This window comes from Condylura cristata, unplaced genomic scaffold (assembly GCF_000260355.1).
Source record: "Condylura cristata isolate star-nosed mole 26May11 unplaced genomic scaffold, ConCri1.0 scaffold00023, whole genome shotgun sequence".
NCBI lineage: Eukaryota > Metazoa > Chordata > Mammalia > Eulipotyphla > Talpidae > Condylura > Condylura cristata.
Window position 1 is genome coordinate 31623312 of NW_004567124.1, and position 24732 is coordinate 31648043.

A 24732-nucleotide genomic window follows, 5' to 3' on the forward strand; every position below is an offset into this window, starting at 1 on the left:
AACACAGCTCCCCACCCATAACCTCCTACTGTTCCTGTGACAACAGATCTAAATGATTATATTACTTTGTGGAATAAAACAGGTAGAGATGATATTCACTGAGTGCCCACAAGACTAGCCAGCTTAGGTTACTAGCTGTTTTACAGACTGCTTCTCTTTTGTTTGTTTGGTGTTCCTGACAATCTAGTTATGTTTGACATCTCCAGGAGAACAAGAGTTATAGTAAAAGTTAGAGAAGCTATGAATGAAAAATGACCCAGCCTGGGAACAGTGGCATGCTGGAATATATGGTCCATTTAAAGCAAACATTTGCCACTCCACACCCACAGGTTGAAGTCCTGTGGGAAAATAATCCCACTATTGCTGTATTTTCCAAGTATTTTCTTACGCAGCTAGAAATCCAGACATTTACATAAAATGTTTATTCTAAAAATGTTTATTCTGGGCCCTCCCTGGTAGCCCAGCGGGTTAAAGCACAGCACTAAGAAGCAAAAGCCACTTCAGCATGAGCTCGACCCCCACTGTAGAGGTGATCCACATGGCACAGCAGACCTCTTCTGATGCGCCCACTGCTCCTTTCAGTGCTTTGTCAGTCGGCCTGTTTGGCTCCTCACTCTATCTCTGGTGAATCCTCTTACTGCCCCTGCAACTCTGGCCTATACCCCAGTTCTATATGCATAAATAAATAATTCTTTTAAAAAATGTTAAGTCTATTCAATCTTTTAAATGCTGTGTATACCAGCAAAATACTCCTCTAAGTCAGGTATGAGAGTTGCTAGTGTTCTATTCAGAGTTGACAAGTCTGTGCCTGCTGTACTCTTTTTCAAACTACAGTTAACTGTATAATTGGATACACTGCCCCTTCCCTGAGGGTAGTGATGCACTATGGCCTCAGGGTAATAGCAACTAGGTGTATTTCATAAACATGGGTTAAAAAAGTCTAAGCTGTTTGGAGGTTTCTCAAACTGCTAAAAATGGAGCTTCCATATGACCCAATAATTCCACTACTAGGTATTTACCCAAAGGACACAAAAACATTAATTCAAAAGAACACCTGCACCCCTATGTTTATTGCAACACTATCCACAATAGGGGAAATGTGGAATCAGCCCAAATGCTCAACAACAGATGACTGGATAAAAAAAAAAAGATGTAGTACATATCTACAATGGAATATTATTCAGCAAACAAAAAGATAAACTCATGCCAAATGGAGCTGAAGGGATCATGCTTAATGAAATAAGCCAGAAAAAAAAAAGAAAAATACCAGACAGTTTCACTCATAGCAAGGGTATAAAGGATCGGTGGCGGGGGAATAAGTAGTTGTAATAAAGTAAAATAAACAAAGTACTATAAAATAAGCAAACAACTATAAGCCAGAGACATTGTATGTTTGGGGCAGGGGTGGGGGGAGGAGTAGGAAATAGGATCAAAACAGGCCTGGGGAAAGCATGCAGGACTATGGTGATGGCACATGGGTGAAATGGTGGTGGGAAGTCCACAGAGATTATAACCAAGATGAAAAGGCATACATTGTACAAAAATGAAGAATGTTGCAAAAATAAAATAAATAAATAAATGAAAGTGTATTTTGGTTGCTTGAAAAAGTAATTAAGCTTCTAATAGCATACAAAAGTTAGACACATCTTTTACGGATATTTGAAGTTAAAAAAATTACGATGTAGTTAAGTATTTCTTTTACCTTTTTATTATTGCTACTATACCTTGGGTCTAACCTGTATCTTGAATGGAGATAACCTTTTATTTATCCAACCTTTTGTTTGAGATGTAAGGTCATAGAACTTCTGTGCTGATGACACAGTATAATATATGTACTAGGCCCAGAACAAAACCCAGCACAAAGAAAGATCTCAGAAGTTGGAAGCTCCTTCTGTTACAGAGAGTTGAGCTGTCAAAGCCCTCACAGAAGTGGTCTACAATTTGGGAAAAGTTAGTGTTAACAAACTGAACTGGCACATTGAACTTACAGAATGACTTCTGTACCTGTATATTTTAGCAATATGCTTCTTAAATTAACCTCCATTTCAGCTCCTCTGAGAGAGCTAGAACTTTTGTCTACACCAACAAAGAAAGTATTTCGCAATGAAGGAGATAAGGGCCTCCACCTAGCTTCTCCCTTAGGAGATAGAGGTACTTTTCCACTTTTTATATTTTTTTTGTGAAATGGCCATGTTCCTATCTCAGAGGAACTTAGTTTAATCTTCCCTTAAACTAAGATGGAATTTACATTCATAAATTTACACACATGCTCGAATTGATCCACAACTTATTTAATGTTTTTGTTTTGTTTTTATTTAATGGTTTTATGTATAGTGTACTACACTGTCATCTTATCACATACTGATGATAATGCACAAATTCATTAAATTCATTAAATTGGCAAGAAATGAGGTCGTTTGAAATAAACAACAGGTTTTATTTAAACTTTGCTACTGTCCTCCCTTGAGGCAACAGGGTCAACCCAGGCATCAGTAAACAAGAATCAGTGCCTGATTCAATATTTAGTTCTTAGAAATGAAAAATCAGACACTTCATCTAACATGCACTGCAACATAAGGGAAAGACAGATAGTGGGATGCAGGAAATGATCCCGCAGTCTTTCTGAGTCTCACAAAGGAAAGCCAATTCAACCCTTTCCAAGAATCCCCTGGGAGTATGGAATGGAATGCTCAGCACAGCCCATCCTCCTCCAAGGGCCCCTTCCTTATGTGCCTTAATCTGCATGACCTCATACTGCAGGGATGTGCAAAGGCAGACGTGAACACACGACGAGAACTACACAAAAATCATCTACGCACTGCATATGAAAAGTAACTTTTAAAAAAATGTGCTAAACAGTAAAAATCCAGATTATCGAGCTCCTTCTCCACTTCACAACTAAAACCATCATCTCTCCATTCAAATCATTTTCCACAAGCAAGTGTATTTGTGTTATTTTTTTAAAATAGCATTTCATTTTTATCAACAATAGGATTTCTTTGCCCAGATAAAAGCAGTGTTCAATGGCAGGAGCAAGCAGCCAGTGCTATGTAAGTAGGCCTCAAGAAATGACGAATATTTACTCGTATATGAGAAAACGAAGTGTTACTCTCACACAGCCAGTTAGTGGAGTTAAAGAAATGTACCTGCAGGTTTTCAATTTCTTCTTTGTGCTCCCTCTTCAAGTGTAAGATAGCAGCTTGGTATTCTGTAAAAAATCACACAAGCAAAAAGCCAATTACAAAGAAGAACAAAAATCATGCCCAAAATTCAAATGAGTACCTCCCAGAATCCCAGGCTCTACTAGGAGTCAACCAAGTAAGTAAATGCCAGTTTGACATGAACCTGCCAAGAGATGTTTAAAGTGGGGAAGATAAGGCAAGCAGCTCAGGGTAGAAGGGAGATTTCCCTTCCATTCAGCAAACCATAAATTATGGGAAGAACCAAATGAAGCACATAAGATAGGGTTAAACAAACAAAAAAGCATGGTGAGTGTTACTGATAAAGAATGGGTCAGACACTTGTCTTTAGGGAGGAGTTGGAAATGAAGGCCCCACAGAGAACAAATACAGATGTGTTAAGAACAGACACACAGGAAATCAAAGAAAACTTTCTATGTGAGATCACAGAACTCTATTTTTAAGGCTGCTTCCAAAAAAGAAAAAAAAAAAATCTCCATTTGAATGCAAGCACCTAGGGCTGATTTTAATCTTGAGATCACTTCACAAAGTGAAGACCATTTGTCATTTGAATGAGACAATCTAAGGTGAGTTAAGGTTGAAAAGGACAAAAATAAACTTCTGGCCCAGTTTTAGTCTGAGTCTAATAATGTTTATTCCAACAGTAAGTCCCAAGAGTACACAGGAACTCCAGCCAACCACTGAAATGACCACCCTACTGCCTAAGCATGAAACAGCAGAGCTGTAGTCTCTGCAGAATGGTTAAGAGAGAGAGAGAGAGAGAGAGAGTGTGTGTGTGTTTGTGTGTAAGCGTAAGTGGGGTAAGAGAGGGGTCACAGAACTCTACAGGCTGTAGCGACTGATAAAGCAAACTGCAAAGAGAAATCATTTTTGTGGCATAAACCTTTTTTTTTTTTTTTAAACAGATGTATCTGGGGTGGTAAATATAAGTAAGAAAGCAATCAGATGTCATTTAAAAATCTTGAAAAGGCAGATTATTTCTGCAAGTAGATTTCAGAAATCAAGCATGGAAGTTTAGGTTTCGAATCAAAGTGAATGAGAGAAATCTTTGGTATTGTCTTCAACGGAGAGGAAAGTTGCTGTCAAGAAGTTTGACCAGCTACAGGGCTGCTCTGAAGGGGAATTCACTTGCCCACTCATCAACAAGCACGTGGGTGTGACATCCTGGAAATCAAACCACTTCAAGTCACCACCACCTTTTCCTGGACCTGGCAACCATCTCACTAGCACAGAGCATGGAGTGGCCACTGCTGCAGGTCATCACTGACGAGAGCATCTCTCAGTGATACATGGGTACAGACGACATTATTCAGTACTACATCTCAGGAACTATTCTTAAGAACTGCAGACAGATTAGCACATGCCATCCTGACACCGTACATAAAAGGCCGATCCTATCATATCAAAGGAGAAACTGAGGTCCACAATTTGGCTGAACAACTATCCCCAAGTCACATGGTCATAAGACCCAGTGATGCCAAGCAAGCCCAAGGAGCCTGTGTTATGTGCTCTGCAGGGTTTGTCTGCTTGTTTTTGTTTCTATGCTATGCTGCTGTTGTTCTTATAGGTGGCTGCGCACGGGTATCACCAAATCTCCAATTTCTAGGAACTTAAAGGCTTTATCAACTTACAAAAAAAATTTCTCTAACTCATTTAAAGGAGTATTTTTGCCTCTAAGTAGGCCTGATGAACCAGGGGTCAACACGAACACCATGGGTTAAAATATTTAGTAGCATCAAGTTATGTGATTATGACTCATCCAACTTCCCTATGGGGACTTCTAAGCCTGTAATCGGCAATTTGTGGTTAAACCTGGTTTTCATTTATATGCTTACACATGAAGCCAAACCCCTTCCCACTGCACATTGGTGTATGTGTGTACATACGCACGCACACCCACACCACACCACTGACGGAACTGGATTATGCACACAGTTAGGGAACTAGAAATTTTCTGATTTCCCAGATGAATGAAAACCAAGGTTTTATTCCAATCCAAGGATTCTCATTTGTATTGCCTGTGACTGGCATGGTCTTGCTCCACTACTTTGCATTGTTACTAATAAGTTCTAGAACATACTTTCATATAGACACTAGGGGGAAAAACAAACTAGCACATAAAACTCAAGACAGTGGTTTTAGTTTGCTTTCTGGAATAACATCATCTGGAACATCTTAGAAATGCCAATTTTTCAGACTTATGCTAGACTTATACTAGCAAACGTTATAACCCTTTGATGTTTTCAAGTCCTTTATCATGCCCACCAAGTGATTATGATGCATGCTAACCTTTGAGAACCAGTGCATTGAGACAGTGTTTATTTTGTTTAAACAAAGACAAAAAAAATTGGTTTCAACAATAAATTTTAAAATAAAGGTAGTACTATGCTCCAAATTAATATGCTCTGAATCAAGGAACTGGTACGTAAGAGAGGACATTTGGGGAAACATGCTAATTACTGACAGATGAATTCAAACCCATTCATAAAGGAACACAGAAACTTTCTCCCACTACCTCTAACATTAATGAAAACAGAGCTGATCATAGAAGGCAGAATCAAAATTTGCTTTTAAGAATAAAGTCAAACCTGGGCTCTCTAATTTAATAAGCTATGGACATAAAGTGTCCACAGTAGGTCCTCTATGTTGTTTCCTTGCCAGAGGTCTGTAAACAGTAAGGTTCACAGAAGCTGCTGTTTGGAAAAAGCAAAGTTTTCTTGTTGTCTATCAGAAGTTAGAGGAACAGTCAAATCCAAGGAAGTGGGGTAGGGCGGGGTGGGGGTGGAGAGGTAGTTGGGTCAAAGTCACCAGCAAGAGGTGGGGCTACTCCCTACAATGTCAATACAACATGCTCATCACACATATGATAGGAAATGTATAAGCAGGAGTTTTTTTAAAAAAAAGATTTATTTATTCATGCATACAGAACTGGGGTACAGGCCAGAGGTGCAAGGGTAGTGAAAGGAATCACCAGAGACAGAGTGGGGAGCAGAACAGGCAGAATATGAAGTACATTGCTGAGGGGAGCAGCGGGCAGGTCAGGAGAGGTCTGCTGCGCTGTGTGGGTCATCGAACTCACACTGAAGCTGCAATGCTGGGCTTTAACCCACTGCACCAACAGGGAGGGACACTGCTGACCTCTTAAGCCTCACCCTCTCCCTCTTCCCTTATGTCCCACATCTCAGCAATCTAATTAGAAAGCCTTTGACACAAGCAGGGAATTCAACCCCCACAAACCACTGTGCATAATGGAGAATCCTAAATCCAGCCCTTCAGTCTGAACACTATAAAATCCCAATCCTTCCTCTCTGAAGGTAATTTCCAGCTAGCTTGATGAATCTGCTCTGCTTGCCCCTCAAGTCTCATTATGCTTATAAACATGTTTGTTCTTACATTCTATGTGTGTGTGCATGTTTGCATGATAATGATTTTATATCTGAGTCAAAGTTTAGACAGAAGGTCTCTCTTGCCTCTTCAAAAGGGAAGAAATCATGTAGAAGTTATGCAAATAAGTACTACCAATTATGTGGTTCTAACTGTGAACAGAAAGAGGTGATGAGTTTCCATATCAGGAAAATTCAAGATTAGACGACGGCTGAAAGAAATCCATGAATTTAGGGATTACTAATTTTCAATCTCTCTCTTGTTCAAGAATATTTACAATTTCCTCAGACAAGAACATGAAGATGCCTGTAATTAATAAGAGATGTAGAAAATCTCAACTCTTCATCAACTTGTCAACATGTTTGGCAGCTCTTTGATTCATATGTTTAGGATAGCTATAACTTAGGCACTGAACTGCAAAGTGGGTTTAAGAAAGTGAACAGCACCCATTTCTAGCCATAAAAGCTTTCTCAGGGTATACAACTTGGAAAGTTCTAAGAAGTTTCCAGCACTTATACTTCACCAGTAACATATTAAGACTTCATTTTCTTCAATGAATTGGGTTTCTTTAAATTATTTCATATGCAGGTGTGGCAATCAGAGCACTCCAGTCAATATTCATCCATTTCTATCTCCCCTTTTAGCTTGGGGTCTAAGATGCTTTCCATGGTTTTTGGTCCTGACCAGTGAGATGTGAGTGGACATGATTTTACTTTGCAAGGAGAAAATTTTAATTTGCTCTCATAGTTTAGTTTCCCTCCTCCTATTCCAAATAGAAACACCTAGTTTTCTAGATAGTTTCTAATTACTCAGGTTGGGTCCCGATAAAAGTCTCTTGATACAGACCTAAGCCCTAGCTACCACTGGCAGCCATCGTCAAATCTATGCACATCCAAAAGAGCCGACCTAGAACTGGTGAACCACAACTGACCTTTACTCCATGCCAATAAATAATGGAATCTGACCAACCAGTATAGAAAGAGCAGGGCTTTCAGCAAGAAGATAAATTGGGACATGGAAGGGGAAGGGGCCAACATACCTATAGCCTTTAATAGTCAAAAAGTGATCTCTACAATGAAATCTTTATGACCTTGGGTGATGGCATAAAATAGACACAAATGTCAACAAATTAATAGCTGTGTCTCTTTGACTTTTACCTGGATTCCCAATGTAAGTACTCATGGCCAAGCTTACCATGGAGAAAACAGTCATTCAATCAAATTTCAGCTCCTCCTGGCCTTTTCAACTTGTCATCTTCTTTTACACATATTTTCAGTTCTGCTAACATGGAGATGCTAAGCCTAGGACTCCAGGAATACAAGCTCCCTAAAATCCTATCCCGTCTTCTATGTAATATTAAAGAGCAAGAAATAACTCCAGGCCCTCCCTGGTGGCGCAGCTGGTTAAAGCACAGCACTAAGAAGCTAAAGCCACTTCCCCATGGGTTCGATTCCTGCCTGCCCCGACACCTCCAGGACACCTCCAGGACACATGGCGTGGCAGACCCCTCCTAATCCTCTTGCTGCTCCCCTCAGCAGTGTACTTTGTGGATCTGCCTGTTCTGCTCCCCACTCTGTCTCTGGTGAAGCCTCTTGCCGCCCCTGAGCCTCTGGCCTGTATCCCAGTTCCGTATGCATAAATAAATAAATCTTAAAAAAAAGAAAAAGAAATAATTCCAGAGGCACATAACTGATTACAGTAAATTTAGGTTTAAATTGAAAGTACCCAATATCTGCCACCAGGTGGCAGTCACAATACCTAGATTTGAAACTTGCCATCCAGGGGCAGTGATGAATTTGATAAATTTGGGAAGGTGGGGACACATAAAGGCAAACCAAAACTGTGAAATAAAGATTTTTGATTGAGCGATGGACTAGTATGGATATTACAGGAGTTGCTCCAACCACATTTTATAAAAGTTAAAAGTGACCCAAAAAGTCTTCTTAGTTAGAGGTTTGCATTTTTCAGTCCCTTCCTTAGCCCACATAAAAATGAGATGCAAAGTATAAAGTAAGAAAGTTAAGAGTCACAGGTGAGGCCCAAAATAGACTAACACCCTGGAGAAAAAGAAATAAAAGAGCCAAGTGATGCTTTGGGCCTGAAGCACTAGGTCTGCTGTGTCCTAGTTCCTGAGGGAGGCAGGATGCCTTGGGTCAGATTACTTGAAAACTACAGGGCCCAAAAGGGCCCCCTTTGGGGCATGAAACCCAGGCTAGATTTGCTGCTTAGAAAAACCTGCAGAAGTGGGATCCTCAGGAGTAAAGGCAAGCTAGAAGAATTTGCTGTGAACTGAAGTGGCAGGGAGGCCTTACACAGACATCTTTAGATATGCATTAAGATCAAACCCTACCCAACCTTGTCCTTAGTAACTGGCTCTACAACATTCATATTACCAGCTTGGACTGGGAACCCCAAGGCACTGTTGAAGATCCCCTGTTGGTCTGGCTGGGTGGGGGGCAGGGGAGTTTTCTTGCCTAGATCAGGTGAGACAACTTCAAACAGATACCTGTGTGTGTGTGTCTAAGATATCCTATATATCATAATATCATAAGTCTTCACACAAAACCTGTGATATACATGGAGAAACCTAAATGTCAAGACAGACCACAAGATCAACAAATGAATCTGAAAAGTAATTTTTAATGTTTCGACTCCTTACCAAGAAGAATAACACCAGGATAAATGAGCATGACAGTTAATAACACACAATGACAAAATCAGAATGAGAAATGCAAAATACAGTCACTGAAATGAAAAGTTCAAGAACTAGATACACTGGCACAACTGGGAAAAGAACTTGTGAATACAAGAAAATCCTGAATTAGTTAAAAATATGTCATAGAACAAGAAAAGGACAGTAAGAGGAAACAAGAATTGCTTGGAAAGCTAATACAGGATGCCTTTTATACTCACACAAGTGCACACACACATACTATGAAATAATATACAAAGGAAGGTTATAAACAGCCAAACACATACAGAATCTAAATGTGTGATCTGAGACTACAGATTTAAGAAAAATAGTCAACATACTTCAAGCTATGTACAAAAATCAACTCCAGTGAATTAAGACTCAAATGTGAAAAGCAAAACAGAGAAAATATTGGCAGAATGGTTATGGCATATGACAATGGAATACAAAAAGAGTTTTAAAGCAAGACATCTTATAAATCTTTAAAACCCAGCTACATTAAAATTACCAAATAATCTCTGATTAATGATGCTGCAGGTGTGGGGGACTTGTGGTGACATACATCTGAGGAGGTGTGATCCTTTACCACTGAGTCCCCTACAGGGTTGTAATTCAATGTCACCTCAATTTTTTTAAAAAGGGTGAATTGCAGTCATTTTCAACAAGATGGAGAGTTTGAGAGAATGATGAAAAAACAAACAAAAGATGCTACCAGAAAGTGTTAAGCCATATACACAGAAAAGGAATTTGTAAAGTAATGACTAGCAAAAGATTAGCACCTAGAAGAAACATGTGCAAGAAATAAGAAAAGAAACCAATATAAAAATGGACAAGGGCCCTCCCTGGTGGTGCAGCGGGTTGAAGCACAGGACTGAGAAGCTAAAGCTACTTTAGCATGAGTTCGATTCCCCCCTGTCCCAGAGGTGACCCACATGACATGGCAGACTTCTCCTGACCCGCCCGCTGCTCCCCTCAGCAGTGTACTTCGTGGATCTGCCTGTTCTGCTCCCCACTCTGTCTCTGGTGAAGCCTCTCACTGCCCCTGCACCTCTGGCCTATACCCCCCATTCTGTATACAAAAATCTTTTTTAAAAAATGGACAAAAGAATAGTACATCCATAGAGAAGGAACAGCAAACAGCAAATAAAAATATAAAAACATTCAATGTCACCTGTGCTCAGGAGAGGGCAAATTCAGCTAAAATGGAATGCCATTTAACACTCACCCAATATGGAAATATTGAAAAGTCTGTTAATAATAACTGTGGGTGAGGGTTGTAAGAATTCCGAACTGTTGGTGGGAGTATTATTACAATCATTTTAAAAGATCATTACATTGTATATATTAAACATAAAGATGCACATAAATAAAGCCAGATATCCTACTCTTGTTTAACTAAGGTGAAGCATTTACACATGAAAAGAAAAAAAATGTTTAAAAGAACACTAGGAAAGCATTGTTTCCAATCCCATAAAATAGGAATAAACTTAGGGCCCTTTCTGGTGGCACAACAGGTTAGAGTGCAGCGCTATGAAGCTATCCTCAGCCATTGTAACATGAGTTTGATCTCCAGCCAGGGAGCTGACCCACATGGTGTGGCAGACCTCTCCTGACCCCTCTGCTTCTCCCCTCAGCAGTGTATTTCATTAGATCTGTCTGTTCTGCTCCCCAATCTGTCTCTGAGAATCCACTCCCCCACATCTCTGGCCTATACCCCAGTTCAGTATACATAAATAAATACATCTTTATAGAAAAATAGGAATAAACTTAAAATTTCCAACAACAGCTGTAGTGGAAAATTAATAGTGAGATCTTTATTTGAATGATCTATTTATTCAAAGTGATACTATACAGGTATTAAAATTAATAGCTTTATACCCACATAAATATCACATAAACTTCCACAAAGATTGATTCGACAAATATAATTTTCAGAAAAATGATGCCAAAAAATATTCAGGAGGATGCCATTTTTATAGACTTATAAAATACATGAGTATGTTATATAATACCAGGGGATTTTTTTTTTAATGTATGTATAAAGAAGTATACCATTTTAATAAGAAACTTCACAGAAGTGGAAAGTAAAGTGTATTTTTTTAATGTTTTATTTATTAGGTTTGACAGTGAATGTCATAAACTTGTATACAGTTAACATAATCACCTTAAAATAAGTAAAGCAAAAGCTGACAAATATAATAATATTAATTTGTCAAATCTCAGGAGATAAGACTCCTCTTTAGAAACTGATCATCAAATGTGATTGACACAATGAACACCTTTATTACGTATATCCCATGACCAAGCAAATCAACAACATGCTTCCTTTTCAGGTACATATGCATACTTGCAAGCACTGATATTTCATAGAAAAAAAAACAAAGCTCTTAAAAAACATCAAGGTCATGCATAAAACAAGCCCATGTTTCCTTTCTATAAGAAATAATAAAACTGACTAAAGGTCAAAGAAATAAAAATTAGCAAATCTAATTCAGCAATTTGTGGAAATAACCCAAGTACTCTGAGAAGTCTTATACTGAGAATGCAAGAATACATATATCACCTGAAAACTTATCAGTAATAGCTATCACAGTAAGGTAAAGGAGAAGTCACTGTATTGCAAAATGACACAAAATATGTTGATAAAGTTCAATATTCATTGGTGAAAGAAAGAAAGAAAAAACCTTTTGGTTAATTTACAATAGAAGGGCATCAGAGTCAAAAAAAATCTACCAAGAATTTTCAGCAAACTTCAAATGTCATGATGAAACTATAAGAAACAAAAGTAAGAAGCCCCCACCAGTCATTTTTTTCCTGCATTATACTAGAGGAATGGGACAATGCAGTTAAGGGAAGAAAAAAAGACATGTAGGAGAAATGGAGAGGAGATAAAATCGGTATTCTTCCCAGTGACTGTCCAGATTTATACTACCATAGCCTTTGGGTAGCTTTTAGAAAATCCATTCTACCCGTTGTTTAGGAATGGACAGAAAAATGGATTATAGCCACTCCTGCAGTTGCCCCTGGTGGTGACCCTCACACAAAGTGTAAGAGAGGGGTAACTCTGGGAAGACAAACTGAGAATTTGGATTAAGGTGGATTACAAAAGGGACTCTTAACACAGGCTTTGAAAGTCTCAAGACAATTTGGAAAAATGTTTTAAGTATAAATGGTTAATGTACAAGTGCTTCTACTTCTCTATTTTTAAATTATTCAGGATTCTCTTTGATGAAACAGATGGTGTGGCCAAAATCTCACACAGATGCTGTTTTCCTACATTAAGGCTAAGTTTAGCGTTATAATCTAGAGAAAACTGTATCTCAAATAGAACAAATATACAAAATATTAATAAGAAAAAAGGAAATTTTTCATATAGCATTAGTTGAATTGATCGAAAACTTTGGGGGAAGTTCCCTACTCCATGGCTTGTGCTTTAATAACTGATAAAGCCCTTTACTTAAGTCCAATAAAACAAACCCCAGGAAAGGGAGGGGAAGGTCAGTCTCTGGAGAGCAGGTGAAAGCCAGCCAGCTTTAACTTGAATGAGAGTGGAATTTTCTAGTAAACCGGGCCAGACAAGTACCCAGGAGGCCAGGCCACCTGCCCAGGTTTCTAAGGAGACAGGATACTGGCATCTCCCACATGGTGGAAAAGTACTCTAAAAAAATACAACATAATACACCTGCATTTGGGGTTAATGCCTGAAAGTGGAAGGTCTTAACTCACACTGCCTCATCATTCAGTATGTATGTGTGTGTGTGTGTGAGTGTGTATAATGTACTTATTTAGATATTTTCAAATATGCACCTCTCAGTCCTAATATCAAAATTGAGATAGCAGTTTCCCAGTAGCAAGATAGCAACAGGTAAGGTCAGATCAAGCAGACCCAGGTCAGAAAAGCCAGACAGTGCTCTGGCCCTCTAGCCCAGACCATAACCATCCTAGAGTTGCCAGATCAAGGAAATAAAAATTCAGGATGATTTATGGTGAATTTCAGATAAACAATAGGCAATTTTCAGTATTAGGAATGTCTCATGCAGGCACTCGCTGGTGGCACATGGCTTAGAGACAAAACGCTGTCAATCTATCACTAGCTTCTGTAGCATGAGCTTGATACCTAGCCAGGAGGGACCCATATGGCACAGCAGACCTCTCCTGTCCAGCCAGCTGCTCCCCTCAGCAGTGTATTTCATAGATCTGTCTGATCTGCTCCCTAATCTGTCTTTCGTGAATCCTCCCCCCATACCCATATCTCTGGCCTACACTCCAGTTCTTTAATGCATAAATCAGTAAATCTTGAAAAGCAAAAGAATATCTTAAGCAATATTTGAGATATACTGAGTTATTTATTGTTTATCTTAAATTCACATAACTGGACTGCTTATATTTTTTCTGGCACCCTTGCTCAAGTATCCCTAACCATCCCTGGTGAGAGTGAGCAGTACACAACAGGGTAAGAATTTATATACACTGGAAACTATGTTTGTACACAGATTTACAGTCCTACCAGAATCTTAAACTGCTAGCCAGAAATACTGATTCTAAACTTTTCAGTTTAACATGCCTTCTTTACAATCTTCTAGATGTTGTTATTTTAGCTTTCCAATGGTTGTTTAAATTTTATTTTCTCCCAAGTAATCCAAACTTTTCACATAATTTCTTATTGAAACAAATAATAAGGAAGAGTTATCTATTTCTCAAAGTGAGCAACAAGTCACCAAATGAAATAGAGACAACACAAGAGATAACACTTATCACCCAATATTCCTTCCTGGAGTGAGTCAGGCATACAATGGTAAGGTCACACCAAGAGAAATACACACAAGCTCATGGCAAAATGCAGTGACTTCTCAAAGGTTAGAACAACACACATCTGAAAAATCATTCATATTGCAGTTAATTGCCCTCTAAGCTTGCCAGTGTTAGGAAAGTAAAAAAATCAGCAAAGATAAACAAGATACATCCAGCCCACCTGTGAAAGTCAAACTTTCTCTTATCAGCCAAACAATTTAATCCCATTACAAAGCCTTCAGTGGGTGATTCTCAACCTTGGCTACTTATTAGAATTGCCTGGGGAGGTTTAAAAACTACTTATGCATGGAACCTGGCCCAGAGATGGTTTAATTGGCATGAGATACACAACGGGAATGATTTTTAAACAGCTCTCCATGTGACTTGGATGCACAGCCAAGGTTGAGAACCACTGCATTTGTTAGGGCTTTTCCCAAACAACACCTGGTGAGGCTGGAAAACAACACAGAAGTCTAGGTGATAAAGGGCACACTCCTCTTTCCATTCCTAACTCCAAGCTGTCTATCCAAGTACATAAGCTAAGTCCAAGCTGTCTATCCAAGTACATAAGCTAATTAGCTCCTGCATTGAGCCAGGAGCTAATCTATAGAAATTGAGTTCTTTCCTTCTCCACTGAAATTCCCCTGAAATTCAAGCATCCAGAATAATGTTCAAATTTTGGAAATGCATAGAAGGGACAGCAAATAGGAAATGTGTGTGTGTGTGTGTGTGCGTGTGTGTGTTTGTGTGTAATAAGAAAGACAAGTACCAAGATCTTTTGGGAATGCCACTTTCTTAGTGAAATCCTAGGTAGCCCACCAGGTCATCAGTGAAGTGTACCATTGGCTCATTTCCATAGTCATGTACACTTTAGACTATAGTCTAAAGGGTACAGTCTAAAGGTAGTCTACCCACTCTTCAGAGTAGAATTGCTCAGGAAACTCATCCTTCTCCCCAGGAGCCCCAGTTTAAGTAAGGTTCAAGGCCCAGTTTTTATTAACCATTACAGAATAGGACACTCCTTAAGTTTCTTCACCTACTTACTGGTAAAATGGTAAGCCAGACTAGAAGTCTTCCTCACCAACTCAAAAGTAATAAAACAGAAAAAGGACAAATTTGCCATCACAAAAGATTATATGGCTATCTTAGCAGCACCCAAGTTCCCTGACTTCTCATACATTTTCTACCACACTCCCAAGTCTTTATGTCTTTTAAATGAGAGTCAAAAGTTCAGAGGGAAAAGAACTACAAGTTTTGAGCACAGTGGAAATATCTGTAAAAATACGTGATGCAGTGGGAATGCAAACTAGTACAACCACTATGGAAAACTGTTTGGAGGTTCCTCAAACTGCTAAACATGGAGCTTCCCTACGACCCAGCAATCTCCTCCTAGGTATCTACCCAAAAGACACAAAAACACTGGCTGAAAAAGATACCTGCACCCCCATGTTTATTACTGCTTTATTTATAATTGGAAAAACATGGAAGCAGCCCAAATGCCCAAAAGTAGATGGCTGGATTAAAAAGATGTGGTACATATATACAGAATATTACTCAGCAGCCAAAAAAGAGAAACATGTCTTTTGCAGCAACTTGGATGGAGCTGGAAAAGATGATGCTTAGTGAGATCAGCCAGAAAGAGAAAGAAAAATACCAGATGGTTTCACTCATAGCAGGAGTATAATGGACCAGGCGAGAAAATAACAAAAACAATGAACAGCCATATACCAGAGACATTTTGTGGGGGTGGAGTGGGGAATGGGATCAAAAACGGGAGGGTAAGGAGTGCACGGGATTATGTTGATGGCACACGGGTGACTTGGTGATGGGAAACCCACGGGGATTACAACTGAGATGGAAAAAAAAATGTACAAAATGATGTAAAAATAAACTGTTAAAAAAAAAATACGTGCTGCTGAAAACCTGGGCAGGGAGCGGTGTGTGGTATACATCAGAGACAGTGGGCAGCGTGTGTGGGGTGGGGGTGGGGAATCTGTGCCTGACATCCCAAATCACAGATGCAGAACCTTGGCAGTGGTATCATTTCCTCCCACAGCTTCTGCAGTGCACAGAAGCTGGGCTCTCCCCAAAGTGGGGTTTATCAGGAGGCACAGGCAGAAGGTGATCAAATAAAAACAATTGGGAATATTACCAGGAATGTGACTACAGGGATAGGAATCCCTAATCTCAGTGCCCTAAGAAGGAAGTGAAGAAAGGAGAGGCTGGAGATCAGCCCCCGAGGAAGAGAAGGGATCTTTGTTTTTGCAGATTTGAGAAAGTTGGTCTGATAGATGATGGTGGCTAGAAACGAGGATACTGTATTTTATCACTTGAAAATTAAAACTCCCTTGAACAAATAGATGTTTCAGTATATTGACGCAGGGTAAAGTGACAGAAATGGAACAGAATACCCCCCAAAGGGAGGAGAGCCAGGGTGTCAGTGGGTCACACATGTGGTCATGGAAGGAAAGCAGAGGGAGTGACCTGGGATCTGAGAGGTCAGCGTGTGACCTCGAAAGTCATGTGACACATCCCCAAAGCCCAAAGTCCCAAAAGATTTTATGACTCTCTGTGGATCAGTGTTCTTATTTTTTAGTTATATTTTTGTTTTACTTTAAGAGCTCTCTTAGTAGCATAAGGATAAGGGACTTGAGGTAACTATATCCTTATAAATTTAGTGCGATCATCAAGCTCTGGTTGTGATTATAAAACTAAATAAATGATTTAATACTCATATAGAACTTTCTATTTCCAAGCCATGTCCAGTAAGCATATTTACTGGAGTACTAAACAAGTACTAAACAAGTACTAAACATATTTCCTCAAATACAAAATAGCACCGACTCTAGAAGGCACAACTAAGTATATACTATGAAGAAAAAAAAATGCTGCCAATTATAACTGTGATGTGTCATTGGTTGTAAAACACACTGTAATTTCAGATGTGGATGATGTATGTACATTACACATTAGATAAAATACATTTACTCATTTAATCCTCACAAAAGTTTTATATGGGAGGAAGTGTTATTATTACCCTGTTATTATAAAGAAACCAAGACATAGTACTCACACCGAAAAAATAAAAAGCTAGAATTTGACCCCAGATGCCTGCATACAGAATCTACAGTAAGTCAATGTCCCCAATATATTATCCCAGCTCAGTAAATATTAAGGACAAAAGTAAAATCACACTACGCCAACCTAACCTTTCTCCTAAACTCCAGGAGCCAGCACTGTCAAGAGCAGCTGCAATGATGCAGCCAGGCCCAGCTGAACTCCTCTCAGGCCCCTATACCACAGGACAGAGCTGCTGCGGCCTGGACAGCCCCCATTAACTTAGTGGTTGCCTGAAATTCACTGCTCATGGCACCAACTGGTCAAGGCCAAGTCAACGCCACACACCCAAGTGTGGTCAGTACTATGCCCTCTCATCTTCAGCAATATTGACTCTCCCTCTCCTTCCAGTTATGATCACACACTACAGCTCATGACGGCGACTCCTGGTGCCACATTCAAAGCTGCCCCTAACAGAGAAACCACCACAGACTGAGCACCGGATGCAGCCAGCCCTTGAATTCCACATCCTCATGCTGCTCCAGCCCTTCTGTCCCTCATGAATGTAACCTAGAGGCCAGCCTGACAAAATACAGTCTCTTTACAGCTCACTGCTTTCGTTACTGTGGTAACAGAGAAACACAGTCATTGTTTCCATGTCCTACAGACATTAAGAACAAACGTTCAACCTTGCTGCAAATAAAAAATGAATAAAGCCAACGATCCCCTTTTGTCCCTCTGTTTGGAAAACATTTTTAAATCATGAAACCCAATGCTGTTTACAAAGCACTGAAAGGCATCACGAAGTGTTATCATCAACAGCAATTATACTGCTGCCAGAGCTGTTGCTACTGCTGACATTTATTGACTGTCTTCTAGGAAGCAGGCATTGTGCAAGGCATTTATCTCACTTCCACTAATCCTTAGAGGTGGAAATTACAGTAGCTCATTCTGCAGGACTCCAAGGGTCATGGGTTAAAGAACTGAGGGCTGTTTTTTAGCCTATCAGTTTGGCAATAGGTATCATCATGATTGCGAGAGTACATGCTGGGCTAGGAAGACCTGGTTTGAATCTAGCAGGTAGTAAATGACTGGGATTCACAGCCAGATTTTCTAACCAAAACCAGTAGGACTGGAGTTATTTTACCTTCACAAATAGGTATAAGGAGGAATCTTACCTCACACAGTTGTAAAGAGTACTGTTAATATTAGAATATGCTCAGAGCAGAGGCTGTCACACAGGTATATAATATATAGTATCTATCTTTTCACATATCTGTATCTCTTCATGTCTATATGTTGCTTTTACTATTATTGTTTCAGCTTTAAGTTAACTGAAAAAACTAAAGCAACCAGCAGAACCTTCTCATCCTCCTATTGGCATAGATGCCCACATTCTCTGTCCTTGGACCTATTCCTGGAATGACTCTCCATGCTGCTATCAAAGTCAGTCCCGGCAGCCTCTCATGGTGCAAGGGATTAAAGTGCAGCACTGCAAGCAAGCCCCAGCCACTTAGTGGAAGTTCAAACCCTGGCCCTGGATGTGATCCACATGGCATCATGACCTGTCCTGACCCGCCCGCTGCTCCCCTCAGCACTGTGTGTACCTCTTCAATCTGCCTGTTCTTCTCCCCACTGTCTCTGGTGAATTCTCTCACCGCCCCTGCCCCTCTGGCCTGTACCCCACTTCTGTATGCATAAATAAATCTTTTTATTTTTTTAAAGATTCATTTATTTATGCATACAGAACTGGGGTATAGGCCAGAGGTGCAGGGGCGGCAAGAGGCTTCACCAGAGACAGAGCAGGGATCAGAACAGGCAGATGCTGTGGGAAGCAGCGGGTGGGTCAGGGAGGGCCTGTTTCTGTTTTTTGGGCCTGTTTCTGTTTTTTAAAAGATTTATTTATGCCCTCCATAGTGGCGCAGCGGGTTAAATAAAGCACTGCACTGAGAAGCTAAAGCCTCTTCTGCATGGGTTTGATTCCTCCTGCCCGGAGGTGACCACATGGTGTGGCAGACCTCTCCTGACCCGCCCGCTGCTCCCCTCAGCGGTGTACTTCGTAGATCTGCCCATTCTGCTCCCAGCTCTGTCTCTGGTGAAGCCTCTCGCCGCCCCTGCACCTCTGGCCTATACTCCGGTTCTGTATGCATAAATAAATAAATCTTTTAAAAAAATAAAAAAAATAAAAAACAGAAACAAAAACAAAGTCAGTCCCTCTGTGACTGCACTATAACCCTCTCACATTTTTAAAGAGATCATTCCAACAAATCTTTCCTCTTTCTACTCAAATTTCCCCTTTCTACTAGAACCATCTCCCTGACACGCAAAACTGATTATTTTCCCCCATCTTAGTCAACTTAATTACAACAAAATGAAACCTTTCTTTTGATCTCATTTGCTTCACCAACTACTACCTTAACTTTGTTCCTTCTACCACAAAATCTCTCAAAAATGTTGCCTCCACATTACTTTGTATTGTCATTCTCTTTTGAACACCATCCAAATTAGATTCTTGCCCTGATTTCTTCCACTTGTACCTTCCAGTATCTTCCATGCTTCTAAATTCAATGGGCAATTCTCAGTCTAACATTTAACACAGTCCCTCCTCTCAATTTACTTTGCTGATTCCTCTCCTTTACCGCAGTCTCTTTCTACTGGAGTTTCCCAGGATCACCACTGGTTATCCTTGTCTGGCTACACCCAGCCCCTTTATCCAGTCTCAGAGCTGTACACACTAATTTCTATTACGTGCAAATGACTCCTCTGTGCACCTACAGCTCTAAAGTCCTCTTTCCCAACTCTACACTCGTGACCTGCCAACTCTTCCTTGTGTGCATCAAATGGACACCTCAAGTTCCACAATGATCTGCTCTCTTCCCCTCTGCACAGGTTCCACTCAGTCTTTGCCTTCTTTAGTCAATGCCAGTTTCAGTCGTCTATTAGTCTTAAATACCCTGTTGTCATCCTGTTGTTTCTCAACTATTCTTATATCCAATCCAGAAATCCTGACTTCCCTGCCTCCACTGCTACAACTACAATCTAAACTTCCATCACCTGGGTGAGCACAATTTCTTGTCTGGATCATTACAATGATGTTCTAATAACTGGGACGCTGGCTCAACCTGTCCCTAAACTCCCTCTGCTACTTTAGTATTTAGTTCAATGTTTCAGCCAGAGTGAGCTTTTCCAAACACAAGAAGAATCACAACATATCCCTGTTAATAATTCTCTTAAGAACTCCCCATTTCACTCTCTGCACATAAAGTCAACATCAAACATCAAAATATCCTACACTGGTCTGCAGTCTTGTCCACATCAGGGGCTCCCATGACCCCTTAGACACCTGGCAAAAGACTAAGGACCCCTTTTGAGAATGTGTTTAATGTATGATATAAAAGAGAATTACAGTTTTATGGACAGTTAATCTTTGACAAAGGAGCAAAAAAGATACAATGGAACAAAGAAAGTTTGTTCAGCAAATGGTGCTGGGAAAACTGGGAAGCTACATGCAAAAAAATGAAAGTAGATCACTACCTCACACCATACACAAAAATCGACTTGAAGTGGATTAAAGACCTAGGCATAAGAATAGAAACCATAAAATAACTAGAAGCAAGGATAGGCCAAACACTACACGACATACACTTCAGCCGCATCTTTATAGATACAGCACCCAATGCAAAGATAGTGAAGGCAAGGATAAATAGATGGGACTACATCAAGAGCTTCTGTACAGCAAGAGAGACATTACAAAACACAGACATCCCACTGAGTGGGAAAAAATTTTCTCACATAAAACTAGTGATAAAGGATTGATCACAAAGATACACAAAGAATTGATGAAACTCAACAAAAATAAACAATCAAAAAATGGGCAAAAGAGCTAAAAAGACACTTTTCCAAAGAAGAAATGCAGATAGCCAACAAGCATATGAAAAAATGTTCAACATCACTTGTAATAAGGGATATGCAAATTAAAACCACAATGAGATACCACCTTACCCCAGTGAGAATTGCACATCTTAAAACAACTAGCAACAACAAATGTTGACAAGGATGTGGAGAAAAAGGTACTAACTCTCCTGTACTACTGGTGGGAATGCAAACTAGTACAACTAATAAGGAAAATTGTCTGGAGTTTCCTCAAATTGTTAAACATGGAGCTTCCATATGACCCAGCAATCCCACTCTTACATATCTATCCAAAAGACAAAAAAACACTGATTCAAAAAGATACCTGCACCCCCATGTTTATGATTGCATTACTTACAATTGGAAAGACATGGAAGCAGCCCAAATGCCCAAAAGTAGATGGTACATATACACAATGGAATATTACTCAACAACCAAAAAAAAACCATGCCTTTTGCAGCAACATAGATGAAGCTGGAAAAGATCATGCATAGTGAAATAAGCCAGAAAGAAAAGGAAACATACTGAATGGTTTCACTCATAGCAGGAGTATAACGGACGAGGCGAGAAAATAATAATAATAATAATGAACAATTATATTCCAGAGACATTTTATGGGGGTGGAGTGGGGCATGAGATCAGAAACAGTGGGGGGAGGGAAATGAACTGGACTTTGGTGTTGGTACATGGAAAGCATATTAGATGGTGATAAATGCTATGGAAAATGACAGTGAGTAAGAGGGACAGGGGCATTTGGTGATGGGAAACCCCAGGTGATTACAACTGAGATGGAAAAATGCACCTAATGATAGAAAAAGAAACTATTGAAGAGAAAAAAAAAAAAATTAGAGGAGAAACCAGCTACCAGCTGCCCAGCTGCCAAACTGTTTTTAATTGAGACACAATAATGTACATAAGTCTCTATTAACACTAAATAATGTGCTCTAACAGCAAGTCTAATAACTAGTGATTTTGAAATGACAATAGCTTAGATATTTTCAATAGTTGTAATGTGATGTGATAATAGCTATGAACTTCTATTGCTGACAAGGTCATAGATTCTATTGTTAGGAGGTTTCTGGCCCTTCTTCATGATTGAAAGAAATGTAAATTTCAGTTACCTTATGAAAAAAAATTAAATAGATTTTTTTCCCCAAGAAAATTAATAAGCTCCTAGTTTCGATCCAATTCTATGCACTGTTGGTGGGAATGCAAACTAGTACAACCAGTAAGGTCCTTAGAATCTAAAAGAACATCTGCCTCTACATTTCTTTCCAAAGCTCCTTTAGCTAGCTAACTGCTCAACTGCTCCAGCTACACAGACCACATTCCGAGTACTCTGTAGTTGCCTTGCTTCTGTATTCTCTGACTCACTTTTTTCTTGTTTCTTTGCTCAGTAACTCCTCCCCAATCACCCTTTTAAAAATAATACCAAAAAGTAAAAAGGAAGAAGCCAGATGGTTTCACTCATAGCAGGAGCATAAGGGATCAGGGGAAAAAAAATTGAATTACAATAAGGTAAAAACAAAAATCAACAAACAACTATAAACCAGAGACACTCTTTGGGGGTGGGGAGGGAGGAGGACAGGATCAAAACTGGGGCAGGAAGAATACACGGGACTATGGTAATGGCACATGGGTAAAGTGTGAAGTGGTGGTGGGAAGTCCACAGGGATTACAACCGAGATGAAAAAAATGTACAAAATGAAGAATGATGTAAAATATATACAGAATTAAAAATATATTTTATAAATATAATAAATATAAAAAATAAAATGATACCAACACTTCTACCACAATCCTGATGCCCCTGTGCCTCTTACTCACTGTCATTTTCCATAGCATTTATCACCATCTAATATGCTATATAGTTACTGCATTTCTTTATTATTTATGTTGAGGATGTATGCCTTCCTCTCATCAGAGTGCAAGCTACCAGAAGACAGGGACTTTCTTGCTTTGATTTCTCCAAAATAATTCAAATGCCCAGAACATAGCCTGGTAGGGAAGGTTGAGGGTGGGGGGATGCTCAAGCAATGCCAGTTAAAAACAAGTCTATGTATTTCAAATACAATGGCTGATTGTCTATTATGTGAAGTACTCCCCCCACACAAAATTCCATGTAAGAATAAATGTACTTGCAAGCTAACCATAGAACTGAGGCCTATAGCTAGGGACGGGGAGGGAGAAGGATCAAAACAGGGGAGGAAGAGCATAAGGAAATACAGAGATGGGTCACAGGTCTATGGTGGTGGGAGAACTATGGGGATTACCTAAGGGAAGAAATCTATTCTCCAAAAATTAACAATGTAAGAAAATAAATATTAAAAAAATTCTCAAATTTTAAAGAACAAATGTACAGTTTTGTCCATTATTACTATATACCCAGGATTCCTTTCCATTCATTTGAAAGTGAATTCTCATTTAGTTTCAGAAATGCCCCTATTATTCTGAAAGGAGATAAAATGGTATGAGGCGAACTATATCCATTCAGTGGTGTAAAATAATGTTTCTAAAGCTAACTGTTCCAATATTGACTTCTCTCTTTAGTTTGTAAAGCCTGAGAAGTCACATTACCTTATCAGTAGTTTGGGTTATCATCTACTTCATAGCAAGATGACAGAGATTAAAATTTAATCATTAAATCTATACATAGCATTTAGTTTTCTATAGGAATTGGCAGATGTAAAATACACATTTCATTAGTTTTATTCTCAATATAATATGGAAATTCCTTCTTGCAGTACAAATGGCAGAGAATCCATTCATACCACTTATGGATGCCTACTATCTCTTCTCTCAGAAAGGATAATTTAGAAAAGATTTCTAAATTATAAAAGCAATACAAGTATGCTTTTATGTATAGGCTTCAGGATTTAAGAAGAAAAGGAAAAATCCATCCACAAAAACACTGTGGACACACTTTGTTGGATTTACTATCAGTCATAAGCATTCATATCTACATTTTTGACTTTGAACTCTACAGTAACTGCCTGACTCAATTTCTAATCCTTACTAAAATTAAGAAACTAGACAGACAGCACATTACTCTCTCGCTGACCTCACAGAGACCAGTCTCAATTTAACCTCTGTGTCTGTGGTATTGGGGGCCCAGTTCATACCCCAGACATCCAGGCTAGACAGTTCTCGAGGTACAGGATGACATATGACAGAACCTGTTCCTGGTGGAGACATCAACTGACCCACTCTGACACAGCCTCCTTCCTCCGAATAACCTACAGCTCATCAGAGTTTGGGCAACGAAGGAAAGAAAAAGAGGTCTTTGAGCAGGCTCTTGCTTGAGGGCATTGCTGTGTCCTCTTGGATGACAGTTACTGAAACTCAGCCACAGTGAGGGAGCTTTGCCATGCCCTTGGGAGAGAGAAAACAGCACTGATAATTTTTATAGAAATGAATCTGCCACTTTCACTTGTTTTGGCACATAGAACAAAAGAAGTGTCAGCTATTATCATCTATAGATCATTCCTGGATGAGGCCCAGTAAACGACAGTGTTGACATGGTCACAGGTGATTCGACACGGGATTTTTCAATGTAAACTACAAAGTGTTCTCCAAACTTTTTCTCATATACTCAACTGAAATTGTTCCCAAAATAATACACATTTTTAATGTGACCTTTTTAAAAATACATATTCTTGGGTCCTCCCTGGTGGCGCAGCGGGTTAAAGCAGAGCA

The 24732-nt window shown here is 39.5% G+C and overlaps 1 protein-coding gene across 2 annotated transcripts in view; it reads right to left on the minus strand.

Annotated features, from left to right (window-relative positions):
• FMN1 (formin 1) overlaps nt 1-24732 on the minus strand; it is a 362087-nt gene that overhangs the window by 227909 nt on the left and 109446 nt on the right. For both annotated transcript variants that reach the window (XM_012728639.1, XM_004687569.2), the window contains one exon: nt 3147-3208. In XM_012728639.1, the coding sequence (XP_012584093.1) occupies nt 3147-3208 (62 nt within the window). The remainder of the gene's footprint in view (nt 1-3146; nt 3209-24732) is intronic.